The following is a 23696-nucleotide window of genomic DNA, read 5'->3' as shown; positions in this document are numbered from 1 at the left end:
TGTTATCGAGATAAAAAGCAAAGCTGCAACTAAGGGTCAAAAAATGGAAATAATCGTTAAAGCCTCATAGTAAACATATGACAAATAAGAAAGTCAAAAATAGTTAATTGCAAATAACCACAATTCAACAAGTAGCTAATTTACTAATTAAAGGTCTAGCCATAGCCATACAGTATAGAAAATCGCAAACAAAAGTTACTCAATTTGTTTATTAATTTTTTGTTGATAAAAATTTACCGATTATTTGGAACCTTTTAAACATGATATGATCATAAGTTTTTTGGTTTTTTTTTTTAAACTAGATCAAATGAATAAAAACTCATGTAGAACATCATTGAAGTGTACTATAAATAGTACGTGCATACATACCATATCAGCCACTTTTGCGTTAACATTAATATTGTTGTCTCCTCTAGTGATGCACTCTTGGAGGCAGAAATTTCTTTCCCTTTCCTAAACTCCCACACAAGGCTATTCTCCATAACCCTCCAAATTCTACAAAAAAAAAAATTCAGAATGGAATAATCAAGCATGATTCCTGAAATAAAATCTAACATGATATAATTCATATTTTATACAAGCGGTTATGCAAATTAATTGATTAATTTATATCTATTTTTCTTGGGTTTAAATCTAATCAGGTTTGAAAAATTAAAATTTCCCTATCAATAAACTTTAGAATCAAGCTATTATCCAATAGAAAAATGTTCAACATCCTAAAAGATAATATATGGATTTTTTATTTTTTTTACGAAAACTTTCCTAAAAAAATTCCTATTTCTTTTCTCTTTTATATTTTTGTCTAACTATTTTATTTTGTTATTTCAATCTGATTATATAAAAAAAAAAAAAAAAATCGTAATGATACTAGTGCAAGAAAATATGAATAGTTAGAAAGAAGATGGAATGGAATAATCAAGCATGATTCCTGAAATAAAATCGAAATGGATGGTTAAGATTATTGCTGAATGTCATTCTTTCACCATTCTCATGCACTCCAATCTCAACTCTCCTCCGTGGCACGCCACAGTCACAACCCTTCGGTGGCGAAGAAACTTCACGCACTAATCATAAAATGTGGGCTTAACCGACACGAGCCTTTCCCTAACACTCTCGTCGACGCCTACGGCAAATGCGGTCTCATCCAAGATGCACTCCAAGTGTTCGACGCATTGCCCCATCTAGACCCAGTGGCATGGGCCTCCGTTCTCACCGCCTGCAACCTGGCGAACCTCCCACACCGAGCCCTCTCCATCTCACGCTCCGTTCTTAACACCGAGTTGCAACCCGACCACTTCGTTTTCGCTAGCCTCGTTAAAGCTTGTGCTAACTTGGGTGCTCTTCATGTGAAGCAAGGGAAACAGGTCCATGCTCGCTTTTTGCTGTCACCCTTCTCCGACGATGATGTTGTCAAGTCATCGTTGGTTGATATGTATGCGAAATTTGGGTTGCCCCATTATGGGCGTTCCGTTTTTGATTCGATTTCTTCGTTGAGTTCGATTTCTTGGACTGCCATGATATCTGGGTATGCGCGGAGAGGACGAAAGTTTGAAGCTTTTCAACTGTTTCGTCAAACGCCATATAGGAACTTGTTTGCTTGGACCGCTTTGATTTCTGGGTTCGTGCAGAGTGGGAATGGAGTAGATGCGTTCTACTTGTTCGTTGAAATGCGGCGTGAAGGGATTAATATAGTAGACCCGTTGGTTCTTTCCAGTGTGGTTGGCGCTTGTGCTAATTTAGCTGTTTGGGAGCTTGGAAAACAGATGCATTGTCTGGTTATAACCCTTGGTTATGAGTCTTGCTTGTTTATAAGCAATGCTCTTATAGATATGTATGCCAAATGCAGTGACCTTGTTGCTGCAAAAGATATCTTCTGTAAAATGTGCAGAAAGGATGTAGTTTCTTGGACTTCAATAATTGTTGGCACTGCTCAGCATGGGCAAGCTGAGGAGGCATTGACTTTGTATGATAACATGGTTTTGGCTGCGGTTAAGCCAAATGAGGTGACCTTTGTTGGTTTGATCTGTGCATGCAGTCACGTTGGTCTAGTTAGCAAGGGCCGTGCTTTGTTCAGTTCTATGGTTGAAGATTATGGAATTAGGCCCTCTCTTCAGCACTATACTTGTTTGCTGGATCTTTTTAGTCGATCGGGGCACCTTGATGAGGCAGAAAATCTCATTAGAACAATGCCAGTTAGCCCTGATGAACCTACTTGGGCTGCTTTACTCAGTGCTTGTAAGCGCCATGGTAACAACCAGATGGCAGTTAGGATTGCTGATCATCTGTTAAATTTAAAACCAGAAGATCCTTCGTCCTATATATTGTTATCTAATATATATGCTGGAGCTGGTATGTGGGAGAATGTTTCAAAGGTGAGAAAGTTAATGATGGTTATGGAAGTTAAAAAGGAACCGGGTTATAGCTGCATTGACTTGGGAAAGGAAAGCCATGCGTTTTATGCTGGAGAGACATCCCATCCAATGAAGGATGAGATTCTAGGTTTAATGAGGAAGTTAGATGCAGAGATGAGGAAAAGGGGTTATGTTCCTGATACCAGCTCAGTTTTACATGACATGGATCAACAAGAGAAAGAAAGACAACTTTTCTGGCATAGTGAGAGGTTGGCTGTAGCTTATGGGCTTCTTAAGGCTGTTCCAGGGACTATTATACGTATAGTGAAAAATCTCCGTGTTTGTGAAGATTGTCATACTGTTCTGAAGCTCATCAGCACTATAACAAGTAGGGAAATTTATGTTCGAGATGCTAAAAGATATCACCATTTTAAGAATGGGAATTGTTCGTGCAATGACTTCTGGTGACTTGGGGTTGAAATTTCAAAAAATTTGATGTTGAACTGAGGTCCTTGCAATAAAGAATGCTAGCTTGTCCTGGTCAGATGTTTGTTACCTATGCCTTTTACACCTTCTGTAGTAATCCTTATCAAAAAAATTTATTATTATTATTTATTTATTTGGAGATATCTCTCCTCCCTCTCTAATATCCACTGTTAACCTATGCCTTCAACAATAGTTAGTAAGTCGTCTACTTTCTTCATGGATGTGGCAATAGATGTTATATTGATCTATGAGGTGTCAAACCACTCCATGACATGTTATCAAGGGCCAAGGTTGGGTATTTACATGTTCTCGGATGGCTTATGCTATCCTTATGCATGGCTAATACTATTCAGCTTTGCTTCCTTATGTCATTACAGCAAGAAAGACTGGGGAAGGCATCGAGATATAGGAATAAATTTTACTCTGATTTAAGAAATCACTATCGAGATTGCTCGATAGTCGATATTTCTCCTTCAGCTACATGATATTCTAGTAATGCCTTCTTGAAAAGAATTGGAGGGGTAAGTGTAAACGGGACCCCGTCTTCATTCAAGTGAGCCAAAGAAGATGCCTAATTTTGTGAAACTTCAATACATGGTGATTTGAGCATTGAGTACAAATACAGAGACACTATAAAATTTAAAGGTTTATATACATATACACTGAAGTGTGACAACCTTTGAAATGTCTCGTGTGTCTTGGCTCTACTGATGTATATGCTTCGAAACTATGATAATGTACCTTCTTGTTTTATAAATCAATGGAATACGATTTATCATTTCCTTTTAGTAATATTTATCATATCCTTTTAATATTTATACATTCTTATAATTTTCAGTTATGACTTAGTATTTGGTAGTGTTTCTGTATGAAAATTATTTACTGTTATGACATAAAAATCATGTATGAAGGACTAAAATAATGAAAATTAAAACATGATAAATTTGTAACTTTGAGACATTAGATTTTGAAATCTTATAATCGAGTTTGAATTATAAGATTAATAATTTATAAACCCAACTCTCGGTCAAGTCTTCTATTTATAACATTTTTGATAATTTGTTAAATTCAATTGCTACACGTTTCGCATGAATTTAATATACTAAACTGAGAAATTAATAGTACAAAAATAGTAATAGTTAATACCAGAGTTTTCGCGGGTGAAGAAAATGACCCCAAACATAATTTATAGCCACCAAAATATAAATTGATCATCCATATTAATTGAAGAGAACAATATTTTCCATTCTGTAACAAGAGATAATACCGAAAGAATTGTCAGAACGGGAAAAGGATTAAGGATTTTACTAGTGTCTTATATACAGTCAAAACTCTGGTGCCATAAGATCGGCATCAATTAGCACTGGTAAGTTTACTTTGGTATTTGATCCCTGTATTGAGCCACAAAACCAAGTTTACTTGTATAGATTCTCGATTTGGTCCCCGTATTGAGCCACAACTCTATCCCTTCGAATTTTCATGGTGGGTGTCATTAGCCCATTATCAATCTGTTATTATAGAAAAAGATTAACCAAATATCTCAATTCTGTAATGTAAATAATATATAGATACTACTATGAAGTTCAATCTAACCGTGAAGGGATCATTGACGAGAAGGATTGGCCCAATTTGAAATGAAGACTCCGACGTCCTGCATGATAAAAAATCAAATAAATCAAAACGAGTATAACAAAGAAAACCAGTTAGTGAAAGCAAAAGAGGGAAAAGGTGAAATTTCAATTTCTTTCCCTTTTTTCTCGGTTCTGAAAAAACATAACTACGTACCTTTTGCTCAATCATGAAACCCGTTTTAGGTTCTTAAGGAATTTAGTTATTGAAGTCTACCTTGGAATTTTATTCCAAGGCAAAAACTCGCTACATCCTCTTTCATACAGCAGTATAAACTATGCTCATCTATTCCTCATTTGGCAAGGGAAAGCGCTACCCAAATGTAATTTCCTTCTCTATCATATAATATAGTACAAATGAAGTATCTACTTTTGTCCTCCTCCTCCTTTCGCAAGGCACCGCAACTTACTAGAACACTCAAATAAGAGTGCCCAAGGGAGAGATTCAATTTTCAGATACAAAACACCTCTGACAATGTATTTAATTTCACTATTAAAAAATAATTTATTCTCTTCCATTCTCATAAACTTCAACTAAAGTTAATTAACCGTTATAGTCAAAAACTTCCCTACCTTGTAAACAAAAAACACACCAACATACCACTCCAATATTTATGAAGGCATAAAATTTCCCTAGCATTCATCAGAATAAGCAGAAGTGAGAAAATGTCTTACCAGGTCTTTAATTCTTTATATATTAGGCTGGTCACTTTTTCCTGACTGACATCTGAACTGTTGGAATCTATCATTGACGAAGCCCTCGCTGCCTTTAACACTTCTTCTTTGTTAGGAACAATTACAGCTCCCAGGCGTCGCTTATCCTATAAGTTACAGTTACCACCAAATAAATAAAACCATTGCATTTTGTAATATCTGATATACAGTTCATATGTAGACCTTGAGCCATTAAAGTTTAAAGACATCAAGATTTGAATTCACCTGGCCAACAACAACAATTTGTTGTATGAGGTTACTCCTCATGGCAGCTTCTTCAAGTTCTCCCGGTTCAACATTTTCACCTTCTCTTATTGAAACAAGTGATTAGTACTTGCACAAGGGGTAAAAACCGATGATCAACAAGTTTTTTTGTGCCGAGATAAAAAGCAAAGCTGCAACTAAGGGTCAAAAAATGGAAATAATTTAAAGCCTCACAGTAAACATGTGACAACTAAGAAAGTCAATAGTTAATTGCAAATAACCACAATTCAACAAGTAGCTAATTTACTAATTAAAGGTCTAGCCATATAGCCATACAGTATAGAAAATGGCAAACAAAAGTTACTCAATTTGCTTATTAATTTTTTGTTGATAAAAATTTACTGATTATTTGGAACCTTTTAAACATGATATGATCATAATTTTTTTTTTTTTTTTTAAACTAGATCAAATGAATAAAACTCATGTAGAACATCATCGAAGTGTACTATAAATAGCACGAGCATACATATATGCATAATATAAAATAGATATGTTGTATGAAACATAATTATTGATTTCTCACAATTTGCTAAAATATAACGAACATTGTTCTTGAAAAAAATATTCACATAAAAAAGAAAAAAATAAAACAACTTTATCAATAAAAAGAGCTTTTATTCATACAATACATTAAGTGATGCAACAAAAAAATATAGTACATAAAGTGTAGCATGTGTGTTACTCAAGCTTCTATATTCCAGAGCAAAAATGCATGCTATAATCGACAATAATACCCATTATAACGTATATCAATATCACTAAATAATATCTTCCTATATACACCTTTTTGCACGGTAACCTAAAAGAAATATTAAAAAACTAAACATATTTGTTCTGAATGATGATTTAGTGGCAGTAAATTTTGAAAACTGGTTGGTGGTTACTTTTCAATGTACTCCTCATGTCAAACTATTTTATATAAACAAGCAAATTTATACCAAATTTAAAATGGTATTAACCCCTCGGTTATAATAAATATTTAAACACAAAGAAAGAACCTTGTATGAGGAAGGAATACTAATTTTTAAAAAACAAGACAACACAAGCGCAAATGGACGGAAAAGTGTACCTTAAATCTGTTCAGTTACAAATGCCAAGGTTACTTTTACTGGCATTGTCCATTATTCATATTCAAAAATGGATTAAAAAAATAGATACCACAAACACTGGGAGGGAAGAGACATTTTTATAGGATTCAAAGACTAACATACACAAACTTCTGTTCTACCTGTTGAAAGCACAATAGTGTCTTTAGCACGGCCTTCGACAACAATCACACCACCAGAATGACAACTCCGCCCAGTTGAATGGTGGGGCACGATCCACCCTATATCACCGGTATTCAGCCAGCCATCCTTATCTAAGACCTGATTTGTAGCTGAAGGATTCTGATACAAGATTAAGATCTGTAACTAACACAACTTGATCCAGCATGTCAATAAGACCACTACTTGACTGTTATGACCATTACACAGGTTGCTGGCATATCATGGAAAATTGTTTCAAGACAAAACAGAATTCTTCATTAGAAGAATTCTCAGAGCACCTGATTCTGAGCCTTTTATAAGCCCTTGCCTCAATTTTCAAGTTTAGCAGGCAATCAAACATTTATAAATAAATAAAACTAAAACTCCAATATAAAGGAGGTATTTCAGAAAGCCCAAAATATTATAGTAATATACATGCTTTTATATCTGCAATACAAGTCCAACAAAATTGTTTTGAATTTTTCATAACATGCACTCTTTCTCCTTTCTCTCACATCCACACACACACTCACATGTCAACACAATACACATCATGTTTGCATTTTGACAAGGTAAATTACCTTGTAGTATCCCTTCATTAATTGTGGGCCCCTGACTTTCAGAATTCCCTTTGAACCAGGTGGAAGAACTTCATCGGTTTCAGAATTTACAACTTTGAATTCTGTATGCTTAATTGGATGCCCAACAGATCCAATAACCTTCAAAAGATTACATCTGTAACATTTTCAGATAAAAGCACCGCTGTTTGCAGACTCAAATTACAAATTAATTTAAAGAAGGGTCAAGATCATTTCACTTCAGTGTAACTTACGTTTTCAATTTTGACCGTTTATTCCACTTATCTAATGGCTTTTAAGTTTTTAGTCATGTGAATGTGAGCCATTGGATATGAGTGTAAGACTTCTCATTCTTATTGATGCAGAATTATATGGAAAGTAGGCTTTCAGGAAAATGCAGAAGTTTTCTGCTATATTATTATTCTTCAACAAATCAAAGTCTTCCCTCACATCCTTCTAACCAGCCTTTTAAAGGCAATACAAAAAGTAACTGACAACAAAGGACCATCAATGGTTTTAAAAACTGATACAAAACGGAAATAACCATAAACAAAACATTAAGTCATGCAAACTGAAACGTCTGCAATTATTAAAATCCATAAAAAGCTTTAAAACTGAAACGTCTGCAATTATAATAATTTATGGTGACTTAAGTGCATCATCCTCTCCCGCTAGGAAAAGATTCGCCCTCGAATCTGCAACGTCTTCAGGTGGTAATCCAGGTGGCAACTCTTCTGGTACAATATCACCAAATTTCCTAATTAAGATTAAGACTTGGAAATGCAGTTCTTTGACATGCTTGGTATATTCATTTGTAGTTTGGATCAATGATCGCATCTGTGATCGGTCATAGGAAAACTTTGTCTGCAAGTCCCATTGCCCTTGACGATCTCCAATTAAACTTTTACCAAAAGCTAAATCTTTATCTCCATGGAACATAAGGTTGTTATGCTCGTTGTCCCCAAATTCATAATACTGCTTGCAAACTGAAGACTTAGACTTCTTGGATGAAGGATCATTCTGCATGATATCTTTGGGTAGAACTTCATCTTTGTCAGAGATATTAGAATTTCTAATAATTGACTTCCCATCGGAATCACTACAAGAGATTTCTTTCACCTTTGGATTCTCATCATCTTGCTCTTCATCATATTCATCATAGATTGGGACCTTCTGGTCTTCTGTCAAGTCTATGATGTCAAAGACCTTTTCGACGGTGTGTGACTCGTCGATAAACTCATCTGGATGAGTGGTGCCTTCGAATTCCAGGATCTCAATCATCACCTCAATATTAGCAAAAAAGGATTGATTTCCAGGTTGACTTCGTCCTCGTCGCTCCTGGTTCCGGTTCCAGAATCTCCTTTCCTCCTCATGAGATGATCTTTCAGATTCCCATCCTTCATTTGACTCGTGCAACTGTGCCTCTGCAAGCAGTTGTTCGAGTTCTTGGATCCGTCTGTCCTTTTCCTCAATTTCAGCATCTCTCGCATCAGTATAATAATCACCATCGGTAGGTTGACCGCGTCTGCCGCAACGACCTCTTCGTCCACGACCACGACCATGACCTCCGCGATTTTCCTGCTCAGCCATCTTTAAGGCAACCTGAGCTTGATACAATGACCTCTTCGTCCACGACCACGACCTCCGCGATTTTCCTGCTCAGCCATCTTTAAGGCAACCTGAGCTTGATACCAAATGATGCAGAATTATATGGAAAGTAGGCTTTCAGGAAAATGCAGAAGTTTTCTGCTATATTATTATTCTTCAACAAATCAAAGTCTTCCCTCACATCCTTCTAACCAGCCTTTTAAAGGCAATACAAAAAGTAACTGACAACAAAGGACCATCAATGGTTTTAAAAACTGATACAAAACGGAAATAACCATAAACAAAACATTAAGTCATGCAAACTGAAACGTCTGCAATTATTAAAATCCATAAAAAGCTTTAAAACTGAAACGTCTGCAATTATAATAATTTATGGTGACTTAAGTGCATCACTTATACTATTAGTAGAATAACCTGCCCCGTTAAAGAAAGCAAATTATGTATTATTATGAATACCAAGCTCTACATAGAGACATGTGACCAAAGGTTTACAGTGTTCTTGCTATTAACAGATTATGGAGAGTGGGTATCTACTGAAAAAGAAAAATAGATTGAGTAGGAATGTCCACCACACCTCATTTAGTAGAACGCTCATTTAGTCCTTCCTTAACAAAACCAAATAATTATTACTCTCAATTTATACTTTTGTATTATTTATTTTCCTCAATCCTTCAAATTAAGGGGAAAAAAGAGGAAGAAAAGAAACAGTGAGGTAGAGAGGCAGTTAAGAGTTCAAATAATTTAGCTATTAAATGACATGTTTGATCATTCATTACAAGTAGAGTAACAAGTTTTTAAGTTACAAAAAGGACAAACATGTTTAAAATGATGATACTTGGAATAATATTATGCAGTTGATAATTTATTGCTTACATTACATCTACGTCGTCGAGCAGCAATAACTGGTGAAGTCTCTGTTAAACCATATCCATTCTGCACGTTCACACCAATAGCCTGCATATTATTTTTAAAAAAAAAAAAATAAGAGAAGAATTTGCACACTTTTGAAGTATCAAACCTCAGAAAATTTATCCTACTTAAGATTTACACACTTTTGATGTATCAAACCTCAAAAAATTTATCGACATGAGAAGATAAGCTACCACCACCACTTATTCCAGCCTGCAGAGTGCCAGAGTGTCACTTGTCAAGAGCAGAAAAATGATCCATTTTCAAGATCATGAATAATGTCACAGTATGGTGCGTTGTTTAGAAGAATAATTTATACCGCGAGATAGGGAAAATCCCTAATATACAGGAGGTATATGAAGACTATCCCGTCAAAAAGGCAGAGGAATGAATATAATAACGATAATACAACCAAGAAGAAGCAGAAACTAAACTAAAAGACAATTAGGACCCCGACATCTACACAAGAGTTTCTTATTCCTGTGCAAAGCTAGAATTAATGTACAATTGTATACTTTCTAAAAGGAAACCATGCTTGTATTGTTTAAATGCCTCCCTAGAAAATTCTTTTGTTTTTGTCTAACTGAAGGGACCATACCACAGCCGCATCCATCTTCCACACACTACAGTTCACTTCTATTGCTGTTGCAGCCTAAAAAAGACCACCACAATAGTGGATGTATCGTCTATGAGGCACCAAAAAGAGAAAGGGAGAAGAAAACTTGATCATAGCCAAAAGACAAATTAAGTTACTTTTTATAGGGCAGTCAGAATAGCATCATTGCAGAAAAAATTTAGCTTGAATATTCCCAAGTATTTAATTGATTCTACTCTGAAGCTCCATAATTCCATAGTAAGATTGAATTAGAATATTATTTTGTAAAATTTTAAAAAAAGAAAGATAAAGAGTAACAATTATAAATATTTTTCATATGCTAAAAGAATTTGATTAACATGTCAAAATAAATATAATGACCTTTTTTCCCCACCAAAAAGAAAAAAACAATGCATGCAAATTATGCAATGTATGGTAGGATAACTAGTTTATTATAAAGCCATAATTAAGAATACAGGACCTTTGACATTCCAATAGCTGAATGGATTTTACTGTACACCAGTTTCTTTGCCAGCATATGAACTGGTAATAAGATTGCGGCAATAACTCTTGCCCATAACCAGTCCAACATTGAATAGAGATAGAAAGGCTGCTTCTGATCCTTTGTTAGACATTTACCCTACAAACATATTCAAAATTTATTAAAAGCAATATCTTTGGCCAGAATTAGAATTACTACTCCATGTACTAGTTTAATATGATTGAAAAATAAAAAAAGCAGGGCTATTGATGGAATAATTTACAAGTTTGCACCTCAGATGAGGTGTGTATGACTGAAAAGAAATTTGAATATTTGATAATATGATAGGATTAGGCAATTGATGGGTTGGGCCCATTCCTCTGGGGTTATGTTATAGATATGGAAAATATTTGTAATTATTTATTTCCTTTAGCCATATTAGTGTTTCCTGATTTTTTTAGGATTTTGGATTAATCTCTTCATATATATCATAACACTTTTGTACATGTTCTCTAAAGAAAGCAATAACATTTCAATTTTCTCCTTTCTAGGCTTTACATTGTATCAGATTCCCTGTGATCAAGTGGTCATGAGTTTGATCATTACTGTCTCCCAACCTATTAATAAATAATTTAATATTATAAAGTTTCTTAACACATATAAGTGGGTCTATGAATTGTCTACCCTTCAAACTCAATGGGCTCTTATGTAAGGTAGTGTGTTAGAGAAATATAATATAAAACAATTAATATGATCTTCACCTAATAACTTAAACTTTTGGGTTAAATTGATTTTTTATGACCCATCTTACCAAATAGATTAAATTTGTTGTGACACTTTAGTAGGTCAAATCAAGTCAAAGCAAAATGTCGGCCAATCCACATTCTTTCGGGTTATTTGGGTTAGTCCATTTGACAGCCCTTATCTTTTTCTTTTTTTTATCTAAAAAAAGTTGTATAAAATAACGCTTTCCTAAAAGCATAGAAAACAGAGAATAATGATTTTGGGAATGTTGTTAACACTTGAGAGACTGTACATAAAGAGATGATGACCAGACCTCATAAATCCTCTTACACTCCATGTACCCTAAACTGACCCTTATGAATGTGAGTGCGACAAGCTTTCTAACAAGGGAGCTTGTAGATATCTGCTTCTGGATCCCACTACAAAGGAATCAAGAAAAATAATAAATGCAAATCACAAGTGACATTAAATACAATAGACTATATTCATACAATTCATGGGAAAAGGAATTACCTGTATAACGTTTCATAAACTATAGGAACAGAAATCAAGTAATGTGGTTGATAACGTCCCAAATCATCCTAGAACGAAAGAAAATACAGGATATTGATACATAAGGCAATGTGTTTTCTTTTATGACATGCCATACGAGAAACATATGATTAAAATAATAATACCTTCAAGTTTCTCACGGTTGTGTATACTTGTTCAGCACCGCATGAGAAAATGAAATACTCACAAGCTCTTTCATATGCATGCCAAGGAGGCAACATGCTTAAAAATCTATCCCCAACATCAGCAGGTACAATGTCCCATAAGTTTTTTATCTAGAAATTCATCAACACATGATATACAGCATCAATGGTAATGTTAAAAGCCAAGAATTATCTTCAACAGACACCAATTGAAACTTGGAAAGCTGCACGTGCTAATGGAAACAAACAAGACAGACTCAAATAAAAGGTGACTAAGAGCAGAAGGCCTACATTTTCAAAGGGCTCTCTCTTTGCCCTTACATATGTTATAGCTTATATTAGAGATGTAATATAAAACCATTCATGTGTCAATACCTAACAACTTAAACTTTTGGAAAAGTTAGTTGATGACATGGTATGACTCGTATGAGACCCTCTATGATCAAGTGGTCTTCAATTTGATCGTTGTCGTCTCCATTATTCTAATAAAAAGTATAGCTTATAACAAATATTCATGTTTATGGAACCTCTTTGATGGCCTGCCCATGGTTACTTAAAGTGAATTTCCATTTCTGATATGCTGAGAGTAGGATAGCTTTTTTCACGTTCTTTAGCCTTTTAGCTCTCTTTTTTATGCCTCTGTTTAGTTGTCTTATCCTCTCTCCTAGCTGCATTCTTCTTTATTTCCTCTAATAAAATTTCATTATTTATAAAAAATAGAGTAAATTATGTAACAAAGCTATATGTGTGTGAGAGAGATGGAAATAATGTACAACCGCTGTAGGTTGAAGCACAATGGCTGTTAATTTCCCCCAGCCCACACCTCAAATTATACTAGATACATAGGAATATTAAAAAAAACAGATTCTGTCAATCAATCATCATTCAATCAAACTCCAATTAATCACCTAGAAATAGAACCAATCCAAAACTAATAACAACTGATTTTTGGGTTATTACTTCATTAATTCATAACCTTAAAATAGTTTTCTAAACTCTTAACAAAAATCAACCCAGCCTGTATAAAAGTACCATTGCCTCAAAAAAAATTATATAAGATTTGCAATCAAACCTGATGCAAAAGATTCCCATGGGTTAGCATAACACCTTTTGGATTTCCAGTAGTTCCACTTGTGTAGACAAGAGTAGCAATGTCATCAGATTTGATTGCTTCATACATATAGTGTTGCCCTGCAATCACATTGTAGACAAGTTGTTGAGAAACTGATTACTGCTCCTGGGGATGATAAAGAGAACGACCAAAATGTTCTTTCCTTTGCAAAATAAATTGTTGTAACGGTCTCACATTGGTCGCATTTGTAATTATTGTAAATTATTTTGTTACTAGGATAGATTATTAGTTACGGCAGATTGAGCTTTATTCTAGGAAAGTAATTATTTAGCTTAGTCTCTAAATTATACTATTGTGTACAATTTTTCAATTCATTCAGAAATAATATTCAGATTTTACTGATTCAAATTGGTATCATCGCTCCAGATGCTCCAGATCAAGGACATTCTGCTTCCCCAAATTAACCTTAGCCTGTCTTCATCATGGCCATCGTAGCAGCCACCTTCATTGCACATGGTCTCTCTTAAGTTTGCATCTTCATTGCACTTAGGTCTCCCTTCAACCACCTAGTCCACCACTACCCACTGTCATTCACCGTCGCCACTTTTCTAACCAGCAACCTTACCGAAGGTTCATCACCTTCTATCACCACCAAAATCCTTAGCTTGTCTTCATCGTGGCCATCGTAGCAGCCTCCTTCATTGCACCTGGTCTCTCTTAAGTTGCGTCTTCATTGCACTTAGGTCTCCCTTCAACCACCTTGTTCACCACTACCCACTGTCATTCACCGTCGCCACTTTCCAAACCAGCAACCTTACGAATGGTTCGTCACCTTCTATCACCAACAAAGACCTATAACCAGCAACCCACTCATGCTGTCTCACATGCCTCCACTCCCTCCCGGTGTAAGACCCATGCACCATTGAATAGTGTAAGAGTCTTACTCTTTCTTGCTACTCATTGTAAGTGGGAATTGCTACAATTTGACGTTAAAAATGTCTTCCTTCATGGAGAGTTGGAGGAGGAAGTTTATATGGAGATTCAGCCCAAATATGAATCGCCTAGCGGAGGATGTAAGGTGGGCAAGTTAAAAAAGCTTTGTATGATTTAAAGCAATCTCCCCATGCATGGTTTGAAAGATTCACAAAGGCATTGGTGTCCTTAGGATACAGACAAAGTCAGGGTGATCATACTCCCTTCAAGAGCATTCATAAGAAAGTAATTAACTATCTACTTGTATATGTTGATGAAATTATTATATAATGTGATGACTTAGCTCGTAAACAACTCCTAAAGAAAAAACTAGATCTAAGTTTGAGATGAAAGATCTTCGAAGGCCAGAATACTTATTTGAGATTAAAGTTGCGTACTAACAAGGCATCTTTGTTTCTCAAAGGAAAAATGTTCTTCACCTTCTTAGGGAGATTGGGAAGCTAGGTTGTAAGGCTACTGACGTACCCATAGAACTGAATCACAAATGAAGATAGAGCTCAATATCAATGGTTAGTAGAAAAATTTATATACTGGGTACATACCAGACAAGATCTAACAAAAGTTGTTAATGTTGTTAGCCAGTTCATGCATGACCAAAGGGTGAGACACATGAAGGTAATGGACAGAATTCTATAGTACCGTAAAGCTACACCTTACAAGGGATTACTATTCAAAAAAGGATGAAAATATCTATAGAAGTTTACATATGTTGATTATGAAAGTTCTGTAATTGATAGGAGGTCAGTTTGGTTACTGTATGTTTTTTGGATGAAAATTTAGTTACATGGAAGAGTAAGAAACAAACATGGTTGCTTGGTTAAGTGGAAAAGCTGAGTTTTGGGCTATAGCATAAGGAGATTGTGAATTGCTATGGATGAGGATGATATCATATGACCTTAAATAAAGTACGAAACTCCTATGAAGTTATTTTGTGATAAAAAATAAGTCATTGGTGTTAGAAATATTCAAGTGTGAGTAACGGAGTGAAGTCCCACATTGGCTAAACAAAGACCAAATGAGGACCATATAAGTGCAAAAGACCCATATACAGCCTTAAGGTTTTGGGTTGAGATGTGGTGTCGGCCCACTTATTGTGTTCTATTATTTGGCCTATTGGTGAAAGAACCCTTGGCAAAGGGTTTTGGGCTACCTCATACCATTCTCAACAGTGGTATCAGAGCCAACAGTTTGGCCAGGCCGAGTATTTGGAGATGGTGATGTTTCAAGGCCTTCGCAGAAAGCTAGTGTGACTCCGATACCTAAAGAGAAAAGACTTCCGCAGAAGTTGCCCTTAGGGGGGAGTATGATGTTGGGCCTCACACTTGAGGGGAGGATGTTGGAAATACTCAAGTGTGAGTATAAGTGCAAATTGACTGAACAAAGACCAAGTGAGAACTATATAAGTGCAAAAGACCCATAGATCTACAACCTTAAGGTTTTGGGTTGAGATGTGTGTCGGCCCACTTATTGTGATTTATTATTTGGCCCATTGGTGAAGGAACCCTTGGCAAAGGGTTTTGGGCTCCCCCATACCATTCTCAACAATTAGCATTGCTCATAATTCGGTTCAACATGAAAAGAACAAAACATGTTAACATAGACCAACATTTCAATAAGGAGAAATTGGATAGTGGCTCATGACAACATATGTACCGATATAAAGGTTTGAAGATCTTACTGTCAAGCTAATGATAGATATTCATTCATCAGCTTGAAAGGGAGTGTTGTAACAGTCCCACATTGGTTGCATTTGCAATTATTATAAATTATTTTGTTACTACGGAGTACATTGATCATGACAGCATATGTACCAACATAAAAGGTTTAAATATCTTGCTGGCAAGCTAGGAATGATAGATATTCATTCACCAGCTTGAGGGGGAGTGTTGTAATAGTCGCACATTGGCTGCATTTGTAATTATTGTAAATTATTTTGATAGTAGGTAGTGGATTGATCATGACAGCATATCTACCTACATAAAGGTTACAAGATCTTACTGGCAAACTAGGAATGATAGATATTCATTCACCAACTTGAGGGGGATTGTTGCAACAGTCCCACATTGATTGCATTTGCAACTATTGTAAATTATTTTGTTGCTAGGTAGGGTATTAGTTACTGTAGATTGAGCTTTATTTTAAGAAAGCAATTATTTAGCTTAGCCCATATACTATAAATGTTGCACATAGTTTTTCAATTCATTTAGAAATAATATTCCGGTTTTACTCATATTAGTTAAATAAATAAAGATTTTCTATTAAAAAATAAGAATATTAACATAACTCAATTGGGAGAGTTACATTTTTGGCCTCCCTATGGTCATTACTATCTCATATTTTGCACAGAGATTGGGAGCCTTGCTGCGTACTTACTACTTAGTCCCCCCCACCCCAAAAAAAAAAAAAAAACTTTTTCCTTTTGATTTTTGTTACATTTAGCCTTATGTATTATGCAGGATTTGTTATCCTCCCACTAGCAGTACCACTTTTCTTTCTTTTCACTGGAATTTCATCTTTATAATATATATATGGGATTAATATTTCTCATGTTGTAGGAGATAATTGTATCTCCTACATACACATAAAAGTGTGTGGGGCCCATGTGAAGAGAAGAGAAAAAAAAAATGAGCCCCACACACTTTCATGATCTCTTACAACATGAGAAACACTAATATATATATATATATATATATATATATATATATATATATACATATACATAGAGAGAGAGAAAAAAGGAGGGGGGCAAGATCAATTTACATCAGTGTAAGAAAAAAAAGTCTAACACCTAATTTTAGCCATTAATCCGTTTGCATCTAACAACTTACATATCTAATAAATTATAGCCGTTACATATAAATAAAATCAACGGTTAATATAAAAAGTGTAACTTATAACAATGTAAAATGATCCTACCAAGAAGGATCAGCTTACACTGGTACAAAAAAAAAATACTCACACCAAATCTTAACCGTCAATCTACTTATATTTAACGACTCTAATTTATTAGTCACATGAGCTGTAACTTACACAGATGTAAAATAATCCTGGCCCTGTATATATTATTTGAATTTGTAGAGAAAGATCCAGGTGACATACTAGCATCATGAGAATTAAACAATGCCCTGCGGCTCTCTTGTCCCAAATCTATGACTTCCATGAAAGTAAAGACTGGCACCTCCTTGTTTCCTTCACTGACCAGGCAAGATTTTTCTCCCCAAAGCAGAATAATAAATTTCATGGAAGCTTTCGAATAAAATGGTTTTGCAATCCGATTAAACATTTCAGTATTGTCCACAGCTAGTGCAACACTGAGTAACAATAGCAGAAGTCAGCAACATTCTATTGAATCATCAATACAGACTGGACATTTAAAGATATGTGAAAATTGGCACTTGAAACACACCATCATAGTCAAAGAACATGCATGCGTAAACATTCATGTTCTATTCAACAAACTCAAAACCTTTATTGCAATTGTGAGACACCATTATTATTACTGTTTTAAATACCAATTAATTAGTGATGTTAAATCTTTTAACACACAGGTCATTCTTCTCTAAGCTCTACCACCGTGGTAAAGGCAGAACTCAATCCCAAGTCTTTGTAGGCAAGACATTTTACTATCTAAACCAATTTACATTGTCTCATGATGTTATTTTCATATCAGTTTTGATATCACTTCTTACAGAACAATTTTACAAGCAAAAGTTGTTTTGTATTTTTTTTTTTTTTTAACAAAAAAGTGAAATTAATTTAATTTACATACATAAGACATGATGTTAAGTTTAAGACAATCAAGCTAATGAAGATCTCACTAGAAATTTCTGAGGCTGACCCTTCTGCGTTTTAGATGCTAAAATTGACAAGAGGAACAAGGTGGGGTGGTGGACTATAGCTACAAATTTTACAATGAAAACCAAGGGATCAAAATGGTGTGTGTTTCAACCACTACATAGATGAGAAATATCAAATCCTTGTCATTGTTACGAATCATAGCAGATTTCAAGCAAATATAGATGCATTTCTCGTCAGTTCTAAAACTTTGTCATGATGGTGACCCGTCTCAGATTTTCAGTTTTCAGTGAATATAAATATCTAATACAAAAGAATCAAACGGACAATGGATATTGCCCATTGTTATATTTCTTTAACACTCATCAAGGCAAGAAGGCATCATGAAGATGCCTACGGTACAGTGTAAACTATATACTTTGGTCAACGGATTGAAACGTTTGAGTATGCATTAACTTCAAAACACAGATACTTAGGTGAGAAATATGACCATTTTAGTCATTGTGTCAGCAATGAAAATAGCTTCAGGAGGGGTGTGGGAAGACAAAATCCTCATAATTATCTAAAATTGGTCCAGAATACAGTGACCCATCTTCATTAGTTTATTTATACATATATCAATGAAATAATCAAACTGAAATTACACAATGCAAATCAAGGGTAGAAGGAAGTGTGAAGGGGCTGAGTATACACTAGATAAAATCTGTTTGAATGGAAGTATTTATTGAATTTAAACCTTTCAGAGTGGTCATATATTTGCAGCAGTTCTTCATTTGATGACCTTGAACCCCTTACCACATTGATTGCTCCACTTGCCATCATACCTAGACTAAAAACATAGCATGGACATCATTAAAAAAATAAAAAAATAAATAACTACTGTTGCGGATAATTACAACAAGTATATAGCCTTAGGAATATTGGAAATAATCAACACCATAATATCAAGTAGGGCTATCGGTACTCCACTACTCCCAGCTTCCTGTTCACAGTCCCCATCAACTTTTTTCCTTTTGATAAAAAAACACAAAGTAATTGAGCACTTAAACAACTCACGAGCATGTAACTATTGTAAATCTGCCACCAAGCTAAGGATAGATCTGGATATGAGAAATAAAATTACATTTTCACTCAGTAGACACAAGAAAGGTATAATGTTCACCTTTACAGTGACAATGAAATAAAGTCTGACTGCAAAAAAAAATTTGCTTATCATTTTGATCAAAAGTATAAAATGGGAGAACAAAAACTTAGGTTAATATAAGCCCATAAGCAGGCTAACTGCATCAGATGCAACATGACATCCTTCAATTCACCACTTGTTCATACTTGGAATATTCTACTTACGCAAAATAACAAACAAAAGTAACTTTCAATAAAACAAGTAACTTGTCAACAATGGTGGTACGTTTTACAAAAAAATAACCGTAAATTTCTTTCACAAATATATTGATAATTTTTAATATTTTACTTATAATTTTTTTTTAAAAAAAAATTAAACGCATTTTTTCATTGTTGTTTGCTTTTTGAAAATTTTGTGCACATACAAGTTGTGCACATAGCAATTTCCTGAACACAGTACACTGAGAGCGCATAAAAATAAACTCTGACCATTAAGTAATGAAGTCATAAATAATACACAAAGTTCTGCACACCTTGATCTGCTACAAGCCAGCGACAAGAATTATCAGCAAAAAGCGCAAGCTTCTCATCAGGTCTTACTCCAATAACTCTCAAGCCTTCAGCAAAGTCCAATATTGCATCCTCCAACTGAAATTTTGATAAGAAAGATAAACAGAATCAGCATAGCATACCACTGAATGGCATTTCATAGGATAAGTTTCTCACATAATTTAACATTGGAACAAAAAACATTCATTATGTACATCAAGTTTATAAAAAATTATAATAATTTGAATTTGATTTGCATTCCATGAATAAATCTTCAGATTAACGTACAATAATTTTTCAAAATCACATACTTATTAGTGTGCAGCATATAGCATCAACATGGTTACAACATAAAATTCAACAATCCAATATTCAAAACAACCAGTCATATTAAGTAAGAAGTTATTTGATGGTGTAAGAGCATGAAGTTTTAAAACAATGTTAACTGATCCCCCACTTATGTTGCTGTGTCCATTTGTATCCTATGTAACATATCCATGATCATTCTTCATGTTGATATGACCTCATGCAAACTACCCAAACCCCTCACCACTAGACCAATCCTAGTGGCGTATAAAATACAAAACTTGGTTCAAAACATACTGCATCCTAGCCCTTCCTTTCTGAATAAAAAACTTCCTCCATAATGTCATCTACTTTGAAGCAAGCCCTAGAATCATCCATACATTAATCATACCCACTTCCAATAACAGTGATATAGCCATTCACCATGCCATCAACCAAGAAAACAATTTTTTTCTTTCTAAAATACAAATGATAGAGGATTAAGTTACATATTAGAGCATATGACCACCACATTAGAAGGAAGTCATCACAGCCTCTAAAAGCAGTTTCAGTATGCGGAGACAATGATTAATAAAATAATTCAGCAAAAAGAGATATACAACAACAACAATAATCAAAGCCTTTTCCCGCTAGTAAATCCCTTTTAATGGTTTCACTTATTAGAGTTTTCCTTGGTCTTCCTCCACCTTTAATTATTGAGCTATCCATTATCTGATCAACTCCTCTAATTGGGGCTTCTATTGGTCTTCTTCTCACACGTCTAAAGTCTAAACCAACTTAGGAATATAAAAAAAAAGATATTTCACGGAAAAAGAAAAAGAAAAAAGACCTGTTTATATGTCATAGTTGAAGGAGGATCATGATATGGATCTATCAAGGCTACTTTATCACCAAACTTCTCGGCAGAAGATCTCCAAATGTCAGGAACTGCTTTCCACTCATCTGAGGCCAAAGCACCATTACCAAAAAGCAACGAACTTTCTAGAAAAGGGGAGCACCTTCTTATCTGCGCTTTCTCTGTCTACATGCAAAAGTTTGTGGTTGGAACTCGATTGCAAGCAAGTTTATCATAGTTGTGAGTGACACTAGCTAATGGTAACATGGTTGAACAATAACTGAGATAAGCCAATTGGTAAATGCAATATTCACATCAAAAATTAAAATCTCCAGACTTACTACACATGTATATACCAAATTTCATCAACTTTGGGGCTCAGTTGTTTTTCTCAATTAAAAAAAAAACTGCCCTGATATTAACTTTGAACTAAATCAATGTTACTTGATAAATAACCACCCATCTAAGTATGCCAGTTTGAGTAGCAGAATCAAAGATGTTGTTAGTATATTCGAAGAAGCAATTAATTACCTTGGATTCAGATTGGCAAAACACACGAAATCGACAAGGTCGAGAAACTTTGATGGTGGTGATGGAGTTGTGACGAGCAAAGAAGAGAGGAAGCGCATATGCAGAATAAGAGAAGGTGGAAACATGGTTGGAGCTGATAGGAATCGCCGACATTGGATTTGGAAGAAACAGAAGCAGAACTAAGAAATGCAGATTGAGGCATAGAAGCACGTAATAGATATTTATTAGTATGAAATGAACAAGTAACCATTTAAAATTTAATATAATATGCAGATTTGACAAATGTAGAAAATGGCTTTTCCTTTTTTGACTCCTTCTTGCCACCCAAGGTTATCCTTTTCCATAATATAACATTTTTTATTTATGGATTTATTCTCTCTTATGTCACGAAAAATAAAATTATTTTATATACACATAAAAATGTAGAGAAAAATATTGATCCTTTTAAATGATATAATTTTGTGTTATTTTAAATTTTAACCGTTAATTTTCGTCAATCAATGATTATGATTTATTGAATTTTATTATGAATTACTAATTAATTAATAAGTTTGACTCAATAAATCCTAATCATTAATTTCTGTCAATAAACGGTTAAGAATTAAAATAACACAAAGTTATATTTTTTAAATTGACAAATATTTTTCCATAAAAATACATAAAGTTTATTTTTTTTTTCTAGTTCACATCTAACCTCAAATATTGTTCTATTAATATTGATAATAATGTTATGAAAAAGTGTTAAATTAATAAATAAAAGAAAGAAAATAATTGATAGAAGTAGTTACAATATATTTTATGACATACTAACTCAAATATATTTTATTATATATAAATACAGGGTAAAACTAATCTTATATTGCATAAGATAGTGTATTTTATGTTGTGAAATAAAATCAAGGTGGGTTTCATCTTAATTTTTTTTCATTTTTATTTTTAGCGGGTTCCATCTTGATCATGTTTCACAACATGTGATACGCTATTTTATGTAACATAAGATTAGTTTTACTCATAAATATATTATACATGTTTTAAACTATATATATATATATATATATATATATATATATTTTTGAATAGTAAGCACTAAGCAGGTTAACATAATAATGTGATTTGAATATTGCTAAAAGCCAAGGCACCTCCCAAAAAACACGAGGGAGCGGTTTGCTGTTGACAGTTATTAATAATCAATACAAAATAAAGAGTTCAATAAAATTACATTCTTTGGAGTTTTATATACTTGAAGAGTAAGCACTAAGCATGTTAACATAATAACGTGATTGGAATATTGGTAAAAGCCAAGGCACCTCCCAAAAACACGAGGGGGCGGTTGCTGTTGACAGTTATTAATAATCAATACAAAATAAAGAGTTCAATGAAATTACATTCTTTGGAGTTTTATTGGAATTCTGAGAGCATTTAATTCAACCTATACAACACTTTTAAAACCCTGCCCCGTGTCATAGACCCTCTTTCTTTAAGGGTTTGAGTCAATTAGTTCCTGTATGTACGTTGATCTATTTGACTCTCAAATTTTGACATGGTAAAGAAACCCTTGCAGCAGAAACAAAGAGAAAGAAGATTAAAAACATAGAAGAATGCATTTGTTTGTATTGTATTACTTATGAGAGAATGCTATCAAATCAGTTTATATACAAAACTGATAAGAAGCTAAATGATACACGTAAGCAAGACAGTTATAACAAACTCACTAATAATAGCTAAGTGGTTATAACAAATAACTAATCAGAATTAGTATCAGCATTGATCTCCATGTGCTTGCTTGAAGTAGATGAGATGGATATATCATTCAATAGCCCCCCACAAGCTGGACGATGGATATCCAGTAGACCAAGCTTGGTTAAATTGGATGAAAATTGTTGTGGAAGCAAAGCCTTCGTAAAAATATCAGCAACTTGAAGAGAAGTAGATATTGGCAGTAAATGGATTAGACCATCAGTGATCTTCTCACGAATTGTGTGACAATCAAGCTCTATGTGTTTAGAGCGTTCATGGAAGGCAGCATTGTGGGCGAGATATACAGCAGATTGATTGTCACAAAAAACAGAAATAGGTTTGGATAAAGGCATACGTAAATCCTTGAGAAGAAATGAAATCCATTGCAATTCACAAGATAGACTAGTAAGGGATCGATACTCAGCTTCAGTGGAGGAACGTGAGATGGTGTGTTGT

At 34.3% G+C, this 23696-nt stretch overlaps 2 protein-coding genes across 4 annotated transcripts; one reads left to right on the top strand and one right to left on the bottom strand.

Annotated features, from left to right (window-relative positions):
* Window positions 1–968: 968 nt before the first annotated feature.
* On the top strand, window positions 969–3583 carry LOC133312042 (pentatricopeptide repeat-containing protein At4g14050, mitochondrial). Its single transcript, XM_061513183.1, has one exon. It carries the CDS (start codon window positions 969–971, stop codon window positions 2817–2819), a length of 1851 nt encoding a protein of 616 aa, XP_061369167.1. The 3' UTR covers window positions 2820–3583.
* Window positions 3584–4034: 451 nt separating this feature from the next.
* Window positions 4035–21669, bottom strand: LOC133312034 (probable acyl-activating enzyme 16, chloroplastic). Of its 3 annotated transcripts, none has more exons than XM_061513173.1 (18): window positions 21504–21669; window positions 20967–21158; window positions 19816–19930; window positions 18897–18984; window positions 17465–17676; window positions 13373–13491; window positions 12283–12432; window positions 12119–12186; window positions 11919–12024; window positions 10862–11020; window positions 9945–9998; window positions 9750–9830; window positions 7272–7409; window positions 6672–6831; window positions 5405–5484; window positions 5141–5286; window positions 4431–4488; window positions 4035–4345 (listed from the first exon to the last, which is right to left on the bottom strand). In XM_061513173.1, exons 1-18 carry the CDS (start codon window positions 21654–21656, stop codon window positions 4253–4255), a joined length of 2172 nt encoding a protein of 723 aa, XP_061369157.1. In that variant the 5' UTR covers window positions 21657–21669; the 3' UTR covers window positions 4035–4252. The 3 variants fall into 3 exon arrangements, with proteins under 3 accessions (XP_061369157.1, XP_061369158.1, XP_061369159.1); XM_061513174.1 differs by having other exon boundaries at window positions 20967–21152; XM_061513175.1 differs by lacking the exon at window positions 7272–7409.
* Window positions 21670–23696: the final 2027 nt, after the last annotated feature.

This window comes from Gastrolobium bilobum, unplaced genomic scaffold (genome assembly GCF_033153095.1).
Source record: "Gastrolobium bilobum isolate Gb01-03AN ecotype WA unplaced genomic scaffold, APGP_CSIRO_Gbil_v1 utg23192, whole genome shotgun sequence".
Lineage (NCBI taxonomy): Eukaryota > Viridiplantae > Streptophyta > Magnoliopsida > Fabales > Fabaceae > Gastrolobium > Gastrolobium bilobum.
The sequence above is the reverse complement of the archived record's forward strand: the minus strand, read 5'-3'. Positions and strand labels throughout refer to the sequence as shown.